This window comes from Limanda limanda, chromosome 4, assembly GCF_963576545.1.
Source record: "Limanda limanda chromosome 4, fLimLim1.1, whole genome shotgun sequence".
Classification (NCBI taxonomy): domain Eukaryota; kingdom Metazoa; phylum Chordata; class Actinopteri; order Pleuronectiformes; family Pleuronectidae; genus Limanda; species Limanda limanda.
Window position 1 is genome coordinate 15,621,106 of NC_083639.1, and position 18,542 is coordinate 15,639,647.

At 41.1% G+C, this 18,542-nt stretch overlaps 2 protein-coding genes across 3 annotated transcripts; one reads left to right on the forward strand and one right to left on the reverse strand.

The window, feature by feature from the left end:
- Window positions 1–1,953: 1,953 nt before the first annotated feature.
- psmd6 (proteasome 26S subunit, non-ATPase 6) lies at window positions 1,954–5,033 on the reverse strand. The gene is made up of 8 exons (XM_061069444.1): window positions 4,768–5,033; window positions 4,216–4,421; window positions 3,802–3,947; window positions 3,498–3,717; window positions 3,274–3,382; window positions 2,959–3,127; window positions 2,265–2,342; window positions 1,954–2,173 (listed from the first exon to the last, which is right to left on the reverse strand). The coding sequence occupies exons 1-8, from the start codon at window positions 4,910–4,912 to the stop codon at window positions 2,077–2,079; spliced, it is 1,170 nt and encodes a 389-aa protein (XP_060925427.1). The 5' UTR covers window positions 4,913–5,033; the 3' UTR covers window positions 1,954–2,076.
- A 986-nt stretch (window positions 5,034–6,019) lies between these two features.
- On the forward strand, window positions 6,020–12,049 carry slc2a9l1 (solute carrier family 2 member 9, like 1). 2 transcript variants are annotated; one of them, XM_061070149.1, is made up of 12 exons: window positions 6,020–6,080; window positions 7,033–7,128; window positions 7,285–7,445; window positions 7,530–7,654; window positions 8,290–8,419; window positions 8,870–9,018; window positions 9,237–9,424; window positions 9,872–9,982; window positions 10,082–10,183; window positions 10,755–10,830; window positions 10,919–11,046; window positions 11,467–12,049. In XM_061070149.1, exons 1-12 carry the CDS (start codon window positions 6,057–6,059, stop codon window positions 11,650–11,652), a joined length of 1,476 nt encoding a protein of 491 aa, XP_060926132.1. In that variant the 5' UTR covers window positions 6,020–6,056; the 3' UTR covers window positions 11,653–12,049. The 2 variants fall into 2 exon arrangements, with proteins under 2 accessions (XP_060926132.1, XP_060926133.1); XM_061070150.1 differs by having other exon boundaries at window positions 10,758–10,830.
- Window positions 12,050–18,542: the final 6,493 nt, after the last annotated feature.

Consider the following 18,542-nt stretch of genomic DNA (forward strand, 5'->3'; position numbering starts at 1 on the left):
ATTACAAAAAGGTCGGCCAGGCTTGCTCATGAAGTGCGGTGATGGTGCATTGCCAGCTTACCTACAATTTTTTTTTTTTTTTTTTTTTTACCCAAACAGCTGTTTAACATCCACTGCTGCTGTCGGCAAGATGTGAATTGTAATGTTTTCTTATTTTCCCCATATAGGGAATCAGGTATGGTACATCTTAACTGGAACAAACTTAATGCACATCACCTGTCTTCTGTGGGTATGATTGTCCCTCCTGTGTAACCACTACCCTAAACTCTGGATGTTAAAAGGTTTCGTAGCCTTGTCAGCGTGATTTGAGGAGAGACTAGTCCCAGTGGAACAGAAAGCCAGGCGTTATACTCTATTCCTTTTGTCAAAACGGAGTCTTGAGGCAATACCTGCCTGATTTCACGTTGGGACATTTTCTTATTTTCGCGTGGTCTCCAGTTGGTTTTAAGGTGCGAGATTCATGGAGATGGCTTCACAAGATATATTATTTCAACTTTTGGCATCACTTGTTTTTATGGAAGCTCCACTGATGTCAAGATAGTGTGGAAAAGTAGAGACCATTTTTTTTTATATCTTATTTTAGATAATTTTTTTCTCGTAGCCTCTGTATCAAACAAGTATTGAAGTATCCCTATTTGAGAATACATATTTTGTTAACAAATTGTACATAGTGAAATATGTATTTTTGCACAGGCATTTTTCGTACACGCTAAATTTTTGGTACAATTTAAAACAATACAAAACAAGAGAAAGTTGTTATTTATTTAGGAAGAAAAGACCAGATAAGAAGTCAGAGGACTATTTGAAGTGGTTCACTGCCAAGTCTATATAATGCAATACGCCTATATGTAGAAGCTGAAGCATCTCATGAATCCTGTACTGAGATCCTTTAAGGAACAGCGGTGAAGTGTCGCCACTGTAGCATGTGTCTGTGTGACAGAGGATACCTTTATTCATATTTCAAGGTCTCAATCACATGTGCTTTTACAATACATTTTACGTTGCCTATGAATCAACACAAGGGAAAAAAAAAACAATTTGCTCTGTGACCCAGTTCGCCTGTGATTTTCAAATGTCCTGCAGGCTTGAATCTGTGCCCGTCAGCTGACTAGTTTCCATGAACTCTAGACACTTTGTAGACCATGATTGAAACACTTGTGTTGTTTTTATAAAGGCTGAAGGGACTTTCAGCCGTCACTGCAAGGAGGACAGTCCAGCTGCTCGCATCATTGTTGCCAAACAAGTAATTTGAATCACAGCTTTTAAACAAAACATCAAATTTAAGAAAGTGCCTGAATTTGTTTCACCAAGACTGTTTGAGGACAGTATTCTTTGGGTTGTTTTACCTTACTTGAATGTTGGAAGTGTTTAGGAGTTTGCTTTTAAATCTGCCTAAGAACCCTAAATGTGGTAAAACCTGAGCTTATCAGCTGCCCAGTACAAAACACTGAGTGTTTTTTGTTTTTAATCAAAGTTTTCCAGACACGACGTTGAGGTTTTCAGTTTGCCTCATTGTGTGGCTAAAATCCCCTGTTTACTGGGATTTGTTTACCCTCAAACTCCACTGACATCTTGACCGTTGTTTCCTGTACATGGAAACGTTTGCAAGGATGTTTTATTTTTATCAGCACCATAGACTTGGAATGTGACAGTGAGAGACTACAGCTCGTGTCTGGGAGGAAAAATATAAAGCCACCATTCATACGATGTACAAGTGTGTATAGATTTTTTTTTTTTGTATACATTATCAGAATCATTTTCAGCTGGACTTGTATTGGCTGCTATGTAATTCATGAACAAAACATAAGTTAGAATTAATATTTAAAGAAAAAAGATTGTATAGTATATTTGTTTTGTAACAAGTTTCTGTAAATAAAATAATTTATACTGCTATTTATATGAAATCATGTCTCTGCGTCGTTCCTTTGAGAAAAAAAAAAACTAACTGCAGGGTTAACAGTTAAACAAATTTTATTTATATACACAATGTAATAAGTCACTTTGTCAAACAAACGTCTGGTTTGAGTGTACCAAGAAAAACTCCTCCTTGCTGTGATGAGAGAATATGGCTTCCGTTTACATGTTGATGACTCTCGACAGCTTCTGGACTCTGTTGAGGAGCAGGTCGCCCTTCTTGATGGTTTCCTGGTACTGCCAGTTTTTACTATCAGGTCTGAAAAGAAGAACAGGAAACGTTGAGTGTTCTGAACCCGGTTACTGAGCGACGACATGGATGTGTTGAAGTTAGAAGAATGGTCAAATACCTATTTGTTTCCACAATCTCATTCACTTTATCAATTTTACAGTGAAGACGGCCGGCCGCAATGAACCGAGACAGTTCCCTGAGAAGAGGAAACAGAACAAAAGTTAATGATAGTGTAAAATAATGACCGGAGATTTGCAACAAGGATTCTAAAGTGAAGTTGACCTTTGAATGTAGAATATCACCACTTGATAACTCATTTTATCCAATTACACATTTGTCTGAAGATGTTCATTCTCAAATTATGGCCAAAAACATAATTTGTCAACTCAGAGAGACCTTTGAAAAACACTGTCCATCAGTTTGACCTTGAGGTAAAGCAAATGTTTGTGCTAAATTAGTAATAACTTCTTGAGATATCATGGTCACATGAATTAGACAACCTGAAAACAGTATATTTGAAGTTGTTGCTGTTGCAAGGCATAAAAAACAATACTTATATATTCATAGAGGTTTAGTATTTATAAATACAACTCAAAGGACCAGTTCAACATTTTGGGAAAAATTCTAATTCATTTGACGAGTGAGATAAGAAACTAATACAATACTGCTCTGTGTAAATAAATGCAAACTGACTTTTAAGTGCTGAAGACAATATAGAGACCTACTAGGACATCTGTTGTGACCCTGAAGCTAACCTTTTGTAAAAAAAAAAAAATGAATGTGGCAAATAAATATGGTGCACTGTCACTCACTGGTCGATGAACTCGGTGCTGACCCCGAAGGCCTCACCCATGTAGCCCAGGGTGAGGGAGCGGTAGGACTCCAGGAGCTGGCTGTAGGCCTGGATCCTCATCTCCCTCACATAGTGGCGGTAATGTGGAGCAAAGAGCCAGTCCTTCTTCATCTCCTGCTCCACCGTGGCTGTGGTAACAAGACAACAGTTTCACTTTCATTAGTGAAGGGACAGACCAGGAAATAAGACTGAAGAACTTTGCTACCTAAAAGGTGAAACATCAGTCACAAGATGTGGATTTTATTTCCACTGGTAAAAGAAAAGCGTTCCTCACCCAGAGACTGGAAGAAGACAGAGTAGCGGCACTCGTAGAGCGAGAAAAGATACTGGCGGATAGTGGGCAGACTGTGCAGCACCTCCAAGATCTCTGCTCCCTTTATGACCTACACAGAAAGGTTTTGAACACGTAGGTTAACAGCAGCGGTTTCTCAAAATGTGTGACACACAGATTTCCTCAATAGCATCTTCTGAGTATAAACTCTGCTCCTCTCTTTTTACCTTTTCACGTAGATCAGGCCTTTTGAGGGCGATCATGCAGACGTAAACGGTGTAGGTGACGAACGTCTTGTAGTCCATGAGCTCGTAGGAGGTGAAGGTGGAGACTGTGTCGAGGAAGAGCTCAGCAGCTTGCTTGAAGTCCCTGATGGCCACACAGTAAAGACCCTGGTAGACCTTCAGGCGATTCCTTCGGTCCCAGTCGCCCCCCTCCTCAATGAGGCTGCAGAGAAAGAACAAAAGGTCCATAAGTACTGAGGAGGCCCCTTGCGGAGATGTGCCAAACCAAACACATGAGATTCTTCACCTCTTTGCTTTCTCAGAGTTGCGTGTGATGAGGTCACTATCCATGTAGAAGAGTCCGATCCTCAGCAGGTAGAAGACGATGTCTAGTCGGTGACCCAGAGCAACTGTCTTGTCATAGGTCTTCCTGAAGGCTGTTAGGGCGCCCTCCTGTGGACACACACAAAAAGGCAGACACTGTCAATGATTTGTTTCTACTTAAACTTGAGTTAATTTCCTGTAAGTGGTCAACTGTGTCTTAGCAAAGACAGGAAGGGGATGGAAAACTATTGTTGTTGACCAATACAACTGTACTATATCAGAAAGTAAGAGTCAACCACTTCCCTATGAAGTCTGGTCCCACAAAGGGGGGTCCACACGCAACGTGAGTTGATTTAAGGAATTTCACTTGCGAATACCAGCTGGAGAAGACTCGTACCTTGTCTCCAATTCGGATAAGATATTCAGCTCTGGCCATCATGGCGTCTCGTATCTCGCTCTCTCCCAGGTTCGTGTCTGCGTCCTCCAGCACGTCGTCCAGACGCTTCAGCTCTTCCTCGTTCGCCTTCTTCATCTTGCTCAGCAGATCTGCGTCCAGCGGCCACTTCAGGTCCTTACACAGACTCTCATAATACGGAGCCATGTCTGCACAGAGAGAGAACCACCATCAACACCTTCATGGTCATTCAACGAACAGCTAAACACTGTAGCATAGTACATTATAGATACGGAATAACAACTTAATGCTGTTGCACGAAGTTTGACACACCACCTTATTCACATTGCTCAATCGGCTAACTGACGGTTGCTAGCAGCGTTAACGAGCAATGCTAACGAGCATAATGCTGGAGGTTCAATTAAAGCGGAGGCATTCAAAATAAAGATCATACAACCAGGAGACAACTTTGTGTGCGATCAGTCATGTCAACGCGCATGTTGAAAGCAGACTTTTGAAAGCTGCCGTTCCTGTAGAGTGGAAATGCTAACTCACTGTTAGCTTTGATAGCGTCCATGAGCTCCGTCTTCACTTTGACGTCCTGTCGGTGGCCGTCCATCGTCAGCAGGAACTTGAGCTGCGCTATCCGCAGGTCGGGGTTCTTGGGCAGACCCTCCTCCTCCAGGTTTTCCATCGGCATCTTGAGACGAAGAGGTGCAAGCGATCACGACCGGAATCTTTTCTTTGTGCAGGCGGACTCCGCTGCTCGACGGTAACTGCTAATGAACGATGACTCCGGGAAACACTGGACCGTGTTGCTTCCGCCGGAGTGTCCGTCAACGAGAGGAAACAAGAGCGGAGCGTTCAACCACCAAGCAAAGATATACCGCCACCTACTGGACATGAGGGGGAACACCACCTCCTGTCTGAGTGAAGCGGCTCAGCTCATGTACTGCAAATATGTTCATAACGTGAGTGTGTGTTTGTGTGTGTGTGTGTGTGTGTGTGTGTGTGTGTGTGTGTGTGTGTGTGTGTGTGTGTGTGTGTGTGTGTGTGTGTGGTTGTGTGTGTGTGTGTGTGTGTGTGTGTGTAGCCCAGGCATTACTACACACTATGGGGACCTTGTCTGCCTTGTGGAGACACAAAGTAAGTCCTCAAGATGTAAATAATTACATTTTACGGCGAAGACATGTTTAAAGTGTCAGTTTGTAGAGTTTAGTGACATCTAGTGGTGAAGATGGATGTTGCAGCTAATTACCCCTCACCTCACCCACCCCTTCCCAACATGAAAGTTACCACCAGCAACCCTCTTCACATCTTCTTCCTGTCTGTTTGCAATTTATTTTGAAAAATGAACTTATATACTAACAAGGTGCAATAACTGCCATGCACACTCCATACAGTTAAAGCCCATGCAACTTTTAACGTGTATAGCCTTAGTTTTGTATGGTTTCGTTTTTGACTCTTAATAATAGCTCTTTTTAACTCGCTTTTATTTTATTTTTTCTTTATTCTTGTCCAACACCTTTTACTGGAGACCCTTTGTTAAATGTGTATGACAAATAAAACTTGAAACTTTGTACACCATTACACCACTGCACCATTACACCAAATACAGTATACATTATGCTGGTTTCTGATTAAATCAAACTGAATCAGATTGATGGTCCAGCATAATAATATCCGACCAAAAGACAGATATTTGATAGACGAATGAGGAGTCACTGTTAGGGTGCAGGTTCATTATTTCTGTGTAGGACTGAAAAGTTAATGATAACCAGCCTGACTTACTTAACTGACTCCACTATGCAGTCTGGGCATGTGTCTCTACCAGAGAAGACACAATGGAATCCTTTCTACGGCTACTGGTGAGATATTACTCAACTCTTCTCCATTTCCTGAATAGTACTATAATTGTCACATATATGTATATGTAGATACTTTCAATTGACATTTTAAAAAGTGAGAACAATTTATATTTTTGTCAGAGTGTTTTATAAACCAAACAATTCTATTGTGTCCTGTATGTTTCCTGTATGCTTGTGTCCTGTATGCTCTGTAGCTCTGACTGATCTTCAGAGCAAACACCAAAAAAAAGTAACACAGGTGGTTTTGAAACAGGCAAAATCCGTTTTTGAGTTTGGCTGGGCTGGCCTCCGTTTTTAGCTGAATCATTGCACCTTGAGCCGCTTACAAAATAACACATGTTCCAAAACAGCTGTGATTTCATCATGTTACGTCAGTTTATCAGTTATTGTTATATATGATCAGACTTATACGTACCGAGTCGTTCCTATATCAGGCCAAAACACAGTTACTCTCTTATATATATATTATTAATGATGTTGACAGTATTATTCTAACTATTACATTTGAAAGCTACATATCAGTATCAAGTATAGGCTACAGCACTATGGTTACTAGGTTCTAACATTTTTTGTATTAAACTAGTATAACACTAATATCACCATAGTGGGATAAATTCTTATTTGATCTAATTTTCTCTTCTCTTCTCTTCTCTTCTCTTCTCTTCTCTTCTCTTCTCTTCTCTTCTCTTCTCTTCTCTTCTCTTCTCTTCTCTTCTCTTCTCTTCTCTTCTCTTCTCTTACCTTTTTCTTCTCTCATCTTGTCTTATCTTATCTTATCATGTCTTATCTTATCTTAACAACCATAACTTTAACACCTAGCATAGCAGCTTAACGGCCCCAGAGAACAGGCCACTTGGATTAAGTGGGGGGTGTTTTTAAATCAGTACCCAAACTGATCTTATTTCCATGTTTAATCACCACTGTGACCTGCTGTATTTGTGATCCCCTGTAGACTCGTGGCAATGGTTTTTTGCTCATCATTATTCTGGGAGCTGGAGGAAGTTTTCAGTCTGGTTACCACTTGTCTGATTTAAGTTCTCCCTCACCGGTGAGCTGCATCCATCACACACATATTTTCTTTTCACTCTGTGGTTTCTAACTGCAGGTTACAATCCTCCACAATTTTACCCCCCAGCATCAGTTGTCATCTCTCCCTGAGCTCGGGGCTACAAACTGTTGCTTCCTTGTTTCTTCCTCTCTGCAGTTTATACAGCGCTTCATCAACAGCAGCTGGTATGACAGATATGATGACCCTCCGCCTGCTCAGACCGTCACCATCATATGGTCCCTCATCGTCTCCTTGTATGCTGTCGGGGGACTCTGTGGTGCTGTCTCTGTCAAATTCATCTCAGGCAGGCTGGGGAGGTGAGTAAGAGAGAGTTAATGCAGCATGTAGTTGTCTTTTTGACTGTCCTTATGAGACATGAAGGGTGTGTGCTCCCTCATCAGAAAAACGGCAGTGATCTTCAACAGCCTCCTTTCCATGGTTGCAGCAGGGATCATGCTGACAAGCAAAATTGCCAATTCCTTTGAAATGATCATTGTGGCAAGGATCCTGTACGGCTTCTCATCGGGTAAGAAAACAGGATATACTCTGTCACAAGCATGTCAAACTGTATTAATATGCAACAGTGCAGTGTCTGTTTAAACCTGCCTGTTTGGATTGGGCTGTTGTCCTGTGTTAATGTTCTGCAGCGCCTTCAGAATTATTTCTTGTCATTAGGGAGTTCTCCTCAAACAGTTCTAAAACATACTGTCACTTTGTATTGTTTGTGTGCTGGACATTGTGTGCAAAGCTTTTTTATATGCAGACTATGGTCCAGAATAAAGTTAGAAAATCTTGTGGTCCTTCTACCTAGTTTATCTGCAATAAAGATCAGTGAAATACATTACATGTCGGTTATTTCAGTCTGTTCAGCATCCGAAACAATCTTCGGACCCAAGCTCACAACTTTTCAAAATAGAAGCTCTGTAATTTAGCTTTAAAGAAATTAAACAAATGGAGTGCTTTCATTATGAAGACGAAACAAGAAGTTATTCTATGAATGTTGCTGCCATGAAAGAGATCAGCACCTTTGACTCCCATGAATGTCTGTGTCAGTCCGATATGAAGAAATCTACAATAATTAGAATGTCAAAATTACTTTTTGGAATTAGTAGGCAGATTATGTTTTTGCCTGTTTATCCAAATGTTTTAATTTTCTTGCAGGTTTGGGAGTGAGCTTACATGTGATGTACCTCGGAGAGATCGCTCCTAGAAAGATTAGAGGCATAGTAACTCTCACCTCAGCAACCTTCTCGTCACTTGGCAAACTCACAGGACAGTTTTTTGGATTAAGGTACATTATTGTGAATTTGTGTTAGATGTCAAAATGTGTGGATGAAAAGCTAAACTTGCACTACAGCTACGAACAGAACATACAGTCGCTTCTGGATGATATCATCTCCAGACCAGATGGGAAGTATCCTCCTTCAGGTCTGTCCACAGACAGTCTGTGGGGTCAGAGCTGTGGCTGTGTCATGTGCTTCACCATGTGGACGGTTATCCACATTAATAAAATGTCGCTGAGTTCTGACTAAAGTTCCTTGGATTCCTTGGTGCGAGCCTTTCTACACTGTCAGTTCAGTTCAGTATACGCAGGTAGACTTAGTCCAGCATATAAACTTCCTGAAGCCACATTAAGTGGGTTGTGCAAAAGGGGCTGCTTCAAACCAGTGTTAGAAAAGGTAAAAAGGTTTAATTTTCTATAGTTAAGACAAATAAATTAATTTTATTTATGTTTTTTCAGTGAGATCCTCGGACGTGAGGAGCTGTGGAACATCTACCTCAGCGTCCCTGCAGTTTTCTCTCTGGTTAATATCATGGCGCTGCCTTTTCTTCCAGACGCTCCCAGATATTTACTTATTGAGAAAGGTGATGATAAGGCATGCAAAAAAGGTTGGTATGTTTCCCTATAGTTTTAGAGTACCTGACCAAACAGGCTATCTATCAATGTGGGAGTGTGTGCCTCCCGAGGTAGAGCGGGTTACCAACTAACCAGATGTTCCGTAGTTTGATCAATGTCTAATACAGAAGACGTTTAGTTAGTCTATATTTCACCAACTTTTGTATCTTGAGCAAGGTAGAACATTTTTTGTACTCTTTTTTTAATCCAGCCCTCGAGAGCCTGTGGGGTCCAGCTGACTACAAAGAGGAGATGGATGAGATGTTGACAGAGCAGGCTGCCATGGAAGCCGCTCCACCAAAGAGCCCCCTGCAGCTGCTGAGTGACAGGACGGTCCGCTGGCAGCTCATCTCCATGTCCGTCATCTACACCTGCAACCAGCTGTCCGGCATGTCTGCTGTGAGCATGGCACTTAGATTGGCCATTTTACGATCGATAAAGTTTATAGCCTTGAAGAGATCGAAGAGAGCTTCTTCTTTTTACAATCTATATTATTAACATAACTTCATCCATTTATATACAGATGATACATTATTGTATTGTACTGCTGAGCTACTGTGGAGAACCTGCATCCCATGTGCTGTGGGATATTCATGGCTACACTCTGCACTCCCTTGGGAAATCAAATCCATGGTTTCCTGCCATTTAGCTTCATCTTCTTTAACTTGATTTAAATTACTTTATATTTTGTATTTTTATGCATCATATCTATATACTGTGTTAATTTATTCATTATAGCTGTATTTACTTGTATCCTGTCACTCAACCTCATTGTAAATGAGGGCCTCCCTAAATTATATAAAGGTTGATTGAAAAAATAATAATCCGTGCTTCTCTTCCTCACAGATCAGCACCTTCTCCTTTGACATCTTCTTGGAGGCGGGGATACCGGCAGACAAGATCCGCTACGTCAGTCTTGGTCTCGCAGTTTGTGAGATCATCACCTCAATCTCCTGTGTGAGTCACTCTCTCAGTATGTGTGTGATCATGCTGACTGTAACCCCTGTCTGTGCATTCACAAATATATATTCACATTTTCCACCTATTCCCTCTTAGGGTCTGATCATTGAGCGCACAGGGAGGAGGCCGTTGCTGTGGGGGGGCTATGGAGTCTTGTCGGCCTGCTTGGTGTTTGTTACTATCACAATGAACCTGCAGGTAAACCTCTCACCTCAGATTCTGATCCAGATGAGGGAATAGAAGATGCTCAATGTGTTTTAAAAGGCACACATCAGACACATTGTAGAAAAATCCATGACCACGTGTCAAACTATGCAGACGATGATACAATGAAGGTGAACAGAATCTTTGTGCTGCTCATAGTGTGAAAAAAATTAACTTAAACAAACTACAAAATGTTTTCACAAAAACTCTTGATAATGCCCAGATGTCACTGTTAACAGTTTTAAAGGGTAAAATACTCTCCACCAAAGTAAGAGCAGAAAACAACCCATATTAATTTTCCATTGTTCTCCATTGTCCTGGGCTTAGGATAGAAACCGCAGGAAAACTACACATTTACAGTACAAAACCTCAGCAGATAAAATTGAAATTATGGTTTTTGAATGCTGTTTGAAGAATATACTGCCATTAAACCTTAAACTGACCTACTCACATATAGGCAAAATGTATATTAGTTTTGATATCAGCGATGTAATAATTTCTCTAAAACATATTAATCTAGAATTTTTTATATATATTCACATACATAAGTTTGTATTTCATCCAGAAGTCCAGTTACTGGGTTCCTTACGTTACTGCTGGTTTGATCTTCATCTTCATCATCTTCTTTTGTGGAGGACCTGGTACGTGCTTTACAGTGTTGAAAATAAAAACTAAATTCAGGGCCTCAGACACTGAACCCTGTCCGCTCTGTGGTTCTGCTTCCTCCAGGGGGAGCGACAGCGACTCTCAACAGTGAGTTGTTTATCCAGTCCAATCGAGTGGCAGCGCTTGTCCTCATGGGAATCCAGCGCTGGTCTATTTTCGCTGTGATGGGTTTCGTCTTTCCATTCCTCATTGTGAGTACAACCTGACATCAAACCACACAAATATACAAGTCACTGTGTGAAGAAAAAAGGAATTTCATGCAGAGAAAGGAAAAATAACTTGTGCATACAGATACACTTGAGGTCAATCCATTATTGGTATAGGATGCATTTGTCATATAAAAGCAAGTAGTATTCAAACCAATATATAGGTGTGGCCCAAGCGACCACAGACATACATCTGCACTTGTTTACATAGAAATAAAAATCTGGGCGAACACAAGTTCAATGACAACAATAACAATTTATATTTCTACTATGAGAGCTCCTGGCTAAGACCCCTTGAGACAGTGCAACATACAAGGCATAATAATGTTGCTTTTAGGAATCAATTGAGTTGTTTCCTTGTGAACATGAACCTCATTGTGACGCTTTTCTCTTCCTGTGTCCCAGAACACCCTCCACTCTTACTGCTTTGTGCTGTTCGCCTGCGTGTGCCTGCTGGGTTGTCTCTTTATCTTCTTCGTCCTGCCTGAGACCAAAGGAAAGACCCTGCTGGAGATCTCTGAGGAGTTTGAAGCCATCACTGTCTGTAGGAAATCCTTCGTAGGAAAGAAAAGTGTGGAGACCAGGTTATAATACAGAGCAGATGCAAGTAGCTACAGACTGTTGAGATGCAAGAGTTTGACTTTTTGTTGCACACAAATGGGTTTAACTATATGATAAACATTACTAATGCATCTTTATTGCACAGCTTAACGGCTTCTGTCCCGAGGGAGGATTTTTACTTGTGATTCGTCTCACTCTTGCAGAGCCAACTTTAACTGAAATAAACAGGTATTACGTAATAGACACATGCCTAAGAGGATTTTGTATTCCAAAAAGATGAAACTGAAGCAATTGCATTAGTTTACTTGACATTACAAATTTGTATTTATGAAACGTCATAAATGAGGAAATTACTCTGCCTACAGAGGGTGAAGAAAGACGTGTAATTTTTAGTGTTAACTATATTAAAACAATCAGGAAAGCTCAATTTCTGTCCAGTCTTCATTCTTATTTTTAACATTTTAACACAACTCACCAAAGAACAAACAAAAACAATAACAAGTTGACATAATCTGCCAGGGATTTTCACTGAGCGACAGAACGGCTTTAATGCGTCGGCCGACTCGCCTGTGTTCTCGTCACCAACTTGCTTAGCCTTAGACTGAGCCATTGAAATTGGTTTTGCCGTGTAAAATAATCTCAAATCCAAATGGCATTATGCAATTTACGATAAATATTAAGACAAAGAAAAGGATGCAGATTGCTTGTAGCTCTGCTGCATTTTATTTATTTTCCTTGCTTTGCCGAAAAACAGAATAAAATAAAAATGTATGAAAATAAAATTAATTAGTTAAACAAACTTCTAGAATTTTTTTTACAAAAAAATCAAAAAGATATACATGTAATTTTATGAAAGTCAACTTGAACATATCACTCTTTTTGTTCCTAACTCCGAAACTTCTCCGTCAACACTCGTCTTCTTCACTCCCTTTCCTACCCCTGACCCGCCAACAAACCAGCCAATGAGAGCCTGTCATCCCATACAACCCCACAGCCATTGGTTAGAACTGTCACATGCCCCATCCCGACTTGTTCGCTGAGCTTCAGGACATCTCAATGCTTATTTAACAAGGTGTACTTAGCTGAACATAAGTCATAACAAACACATAGCAGTCAAACAGGAACATAAACCTATCTAACAGGCCATTACACTAATAAAAGGATTTTCTCTACTTTTACAAAAAATATATTAAATTTATAATTGCCTGCTGCACATCTACCCCTGGACCAGCCTTTCCTCCCTCATCAATGTGAATGCTGCAAACCTCGGCCTGCGAGTCCTCCTCACCTCCCTGTTGGCTCTTTGAGTAGCTGCCTGCCTATAATGATGTACATTTAAACCTTTGAAGTTTTCCTCTTCCTTATCACTGGCTGGCAGCTGCAGGAAGCTATGGGGTCTTCATTAGCAGCTAAATCCACCAGGCCCACAGTTCAGCGTTGTGGGGATGTGAGCTGTGATTGGCCGTATCTTGGTTGTGATGATCATTCTGTCGACTAGAGGAGGACCAACTGAACGATTAACTGTAGGAAGCAGCATGAATAATGTGGTGCTGCAAACCTGGTGATTCCCTTCATACACTCTGTGTTTTTATGGGAAATATAAATGTGTATATTATGGTAATATAAATATATTTTCATCCACCTTAACACCTTCTGATGACAATGATGTGTAACTGACATTCTGTTGTGTAGTGTTACTGTGTTAACATGCAGGGGTCTCTGTGGGTTTGGTTAAGAGCTGTAATGGCAAAGTGACACCAGAAGATGGCGATGTGACAACACGGATCAGAAAGAAGCAGACATTAATGTAAACAGTGACCATGGCCTGTTTGCAACCAGAGAGAAATCATTAAAATTCACAAATATCAAAGTTCATGGAACATTTTAACTAATTTCACTGTTGTTAAGTGCATTTAAACTTTCATTACAAAATACACAGCGTTTTTCTGGCTTTCCATTAGTATTATGTCAAATTCTATCAATTTCTCAAAACGTTTTTCATGCCGCTTTTTAACGGCAGAAAAGTTGTCCTTTTTAATGCTGCTTTTTAACGGCAGAAAAGTTGTCCGTTTTCATGCCGCTTTTTAACGGCAGAAAAGTTGTCCGTTTTCATACCGCTTTTTTCTGACGGCAGAAAAGTTGTCCGTTTTCATGCCGCTTTTTAACGGCAGCAAAGTTGTCCTTTTTAATGCTGCTTTTTAACGGCAGAAAAGTTGTCCGTTTTCATGCCGCTTTTTAACGGCAGAAAAGTTGTCAGTTTTTATGCCGCTTTTTAACGGCTGAAAAGTTGTCCGTTTTCATCCCTCTTTTTTAACGGCAGAAAAGTTGTCCGTTTTCATGCCGCTTTTTAACGGCAGAAAAGTTGTCCGTTTTCATGCCGCTTTTTAACGGCAGAAAAGTTGTCCTTTTTAATGCTGCTTTTTACCGGCAGAAAAGTTGTCCGTTTTCATCCCTCTTTTTTAACGGCAGAAAAGTTGTCCGTTTTTATGCCGCTTTTTAACGGCAGAAAAGTTGTCCGTTTTCATGCCGCTTTTTAACGGCAGAAAAGTTGTCTGTTTTCATGCCGCTTTTTAACGGCAGAAAAGTTGTCCTTTTTAATGCTGCTTTTTAACGGCAGAAAAGTTCTCCGTTTTCATCCCTCTTTTTTAACGGCAGAAAAGTTGTCCGTTTTTATGCCGCTTTTTAACGGCAGAAAAGTTGTCCGTTTTCATGCCGCTTTTTAACGGCAGAAAGTTGTCCGTTTTCATGCCGCTTTTTAACGGCAGAAAAGTTGTCCGATTTCATGCCGCTTTTTAACGGCAGAAAAGTTGTCCGTTTTCATGCCGCTTTTTAACGGCAGAAAAGTTGTCCGTTTTAATGCCGCTTTTTAACGACAGAAAAGTTGTCCTTTTTAATGCTGCTTTTTAACGGCAGAAAAGTTGTCCGTTTTCATCCCTTTTTTTTAACGGCAGAAAAGTTGTCCGTTTTCATGCCGCTTTTTAACGGAATTTAAATTCACTAGCTCCAGATTTTTTTTATCTGAACTTTTCATCCTCATCATGGAAAGTGTTAAAAATTGCCCCTTTCTCGCCATGTTAAAGGAAGTTCAAAATGAAATGGGTTCTTTCCTTTTCTCATCCTTTCACCAAGTTTCAAGGACATCCATCCAGTAGTTTTGCGTAATCCTGCTGACTAACAAACAAATTCAAATGAAGGCATATAACCTCCTGAGTTAATAGACTCTCCCCACAGTTTATAAATGCATTCAGGCCTCTGTTTGCACCACTTGACAGCTTGAACTGGCTTGAACGACCACTTGAACATTGATTGAAAAGTTGAAAACCCTGCTGAGGGGGATCTACCTGCAGGCTGGAGTCAGGTCATCAGACTCCATCTGACCTGGTTTGACAGACTGTGTTGAGATGAGGCCAGAAATGTGTCAGACCCCATGTGTGAATGACGCTTTCTCTCCTCTCTGTTTGGACATGTTTGGTTACATTTAGCTTTTGTTCACAGCAGCACCCTATTGTTCAGCTTGACTTTATTGTGGTACTTTTTATTGGTCTTTTAGTCAGTAAAAATGCTTTACATAGTTTCTCCTATATGTGGCCTCCTCCACTTGTTGTTGAAATCATTGTAACACTGTGAAGTTATGATCTTGACCACATTGTTCGCTTGTTTTTTTTGTTTGAATGCCTCATAGATGTGGCCTGACATAAAGAACCTCTTTGCAAATCAGTATGGATATATGCTAAAGTAAAACCTTTGCTGAATAAACTTATCAACTAAACATCTTCATAATGTCTATTTCCTCCAAAAACTGCAGGTCTTGGAAATTCAGGGAAAAATGTGTTGCTGTAAAATCAACATCACAGTCTCACTATGCCTCGTTTCCAGCTGCAGGACTAATTGATCCATCCATCACTTCTGCTAAACAGACGGTCAGAGAGAGGTGGGAGGAGAGAGGGAGAAAGATGAAAAGACTGGGAATAAGTGAATAAACACAACAGACACAAATGTCCTGGATTAAATGCTGCTAGCTGCGGGGGTTGTGTACAGGTGACACAGAACGGACCCCTCTTGGGACCTGAGCCTGTGAATGACGTACTGCCAGGAGGGAAGGCGAGAGCTGTATCATGAACCAGATGGAGCCTGGTACACCCAGCAGATTAACCCAAACCTGGCAGGATCTCACCACGTGTCAGAAACATTGCAAATGCTGTCATTTCCTCTCACTGTGGCTGAAGGACAACAATCAGGCCAAATAAAGTCTTCTACAGATGTATTATCCATTCTAACTAATAGCTGATTGTGTATCCTACTTATCTACTTAATTACTCTAGTAAAACTTTGCAAAAACTTGAGGATAAGCCTATTGAAACAGGGATTAGACTGAGAAGTGAAGCTGAATCGGATACAAATTGATGACCGGTCACATTGAGGAAGGAGGAAGGGCAGAGGCCACGATTAAGTGGGTGAGAATGCATTTTGAGATTAGTGGGTATAAAGGTCTGTCATTCTAATACTGTTCACAGCTACTTAACTGTCTTTCACTGTCCTTCCTCTATGCAGACGAGGGGAGAGGAGAGGAGAGGAGAGGAGAGGAGAGGAGAGGAGAGGAGAGGAGAGGAGAGGAGAGGAGAGGAGAGGAGAGGAGAGGAGAGGAGAGGAGAGGAGAGGAGAGGAGAGGAGAGGAGAGGAGAGGAGAGGAGAGGAGAGGAGAGCAGATGGACAGTGGAGTTAGTGTCACACAATATTAACCCGTCCACCTCAGGATAGGTGTGAGCCTGCCAGACAGGACAATGGTACTAAATTGCTAAACGGAAGGGATTCTGTGAGCAGGTGATCAAGGAGGAAAATCCAGAAAATCCCCCACTGCCCTTATGACCAAGACAGATTAGAGTCCATATAGGACTATCCTGGGCATATCGGATACCTTGTTAAAAACTGGGGATTCACACCGCAGGGGCGAGAAAGAAACATCAGAAAACACAAGTAATGAAATGTTGAAAAGTGCCTGAATTTCAGCTTTAGGTGTTTTGCCGTTCTTTCTGGTCCAGTGTGGCTCATACTTGTCAAGTCAGACTGTTGTAAACTGTGATCCTGTATTTGTGCAACGGTTTTGTTCTGGTACATTCTTCCCATGGTAATTGAACACACATGATGAGGCTGTAGGAGGGGAGACTGCTCGTAAGGCCCCAGTCAGTCTTGTCATGGGTCTTCTATTTACCAATCCAGCCCAGTGTTTGTGTGTGTGTGTGTGTGTGTGTGTGTGTGTGTGTCTGTGTGTGTGTGTGTGTGTGTGTGTGTGTGTGTGTGTGTGTGTGTGTGTGTGTTTGTGCGTGTGTGTGTGGGATAACACACCATTGGCATTCCTCATTTGTGAATAATTGAATCAGGCTATCTTAGTTTGCTTAGAGCGCAGCTGTAATTTGCAGCCGTTCTGCTCTTAAAGACGGGTAATTATGGCTTTTAGAGTTTCCCAAAACACCTCAAATGGCTTCAACTCATGACAGCTGTGCATCTGGACTTCATACACACACACAAACACAGTATGCGCCAATGTGTGGTTGTTAATTAAACTGGTGCATTTTGCGATTGAAGTGGATTACAATCACAGGTATAACACACAGGTAGAGCAAATAGGGTGTGTCCCAAGTATTGCAGACCCCCAACCACAAGAGTGGGACATTTCTAGGCATTTTGCCTCAATGATAAGTGCCTAGAAGTGTCTTGATCATTCTGATTATTCGGGACATTTTTAGGCATTTTGCTATTATTATAAGTGCCGAGAAGTGTTCTAACATTTGCAGTCAGGAGGTTGTAACAGCAGAAAACAGGTTATGAGCGGAGCTAACTATGTCTATTTTCATGCTGTCACCTGGTTTGGTTGTTGTGTATTCAGCACAGACACATACCTCAGAGTTAAGGAAAGGATGTTTGTCATTTCTCCAGACACCGGCTACTCTGTCAGACCTCAGGGAAGCAGGGTGCAGGAAATTCAATTCGATAGAATAAAAATAGACGTATCCACAAAAACTAGTTTATGTAACAACCTGCAGAAGAAACTAATTAAAGTCATCGTGGTGGAAGTTTCCTGAATTCTGAATTGACCCTGAGTTGACACCTCTAGTCTAAACAGACGTCTGCTTCTACTGACTATAGAATAAATCATGAATAAATCATTCTCTGATTTCCAAAGCTTCAGCTCTGCTAGAAATCTCAGGTGTTATTTTAGTTTTGAAAATAAAATGCGTACGTCTTGATTGCACGCAGAATAAGATTCCATAAAAAAATACTACTTAATTACTTTAAATTTGAATATAAAGAAACAGAGGTCATATTCAGGAAGATGCAGATGAGGGAGATCAGAAGCAGAAATTAGGCTTTGCACTGACAGTTTTGTCTTAAGATTTGTCGTCCCAGATGCTTTGCCATTTTATAATCAGGATATATCAACATCATTGTTTCTGAAGAGCCTTCGAGCAGCGGCAGCAGGCCCTAACCTCTCATGGCTCTATTTTGACTTGAGTAAGAGTTTGGCTGAAAATGCCACTGTCTCAACTGGGAGCCTCCATGGAACTCCAGGATTATCTCGCCGCTGTCTGCGACCTTGAATATGGTATGGCCAGGGAAGCATATGGCTGCAATCTGTGGCACCCCTTCATTTAATTTTAATTAGACACTGGAGATATCACCCTCCCCACACACACACACACTTGGGTAAAAGCCTGGCAAGAGACTAACAAGGAAACAAACCGATATGGGTTAACGTTAATGAGGATGTTAGGGAAGCTCATGTGTCAGGAACAATAGCAGCTACTAAACCACTGAAGACAGAGGCTGGTGTGTGTTTCACGGTGAGACTCATTACTCCTGGAGACAATGATAACGGTGATACACGCTCTCAACTTCTGCTGATGTGAAGCACAGTCTGCAGC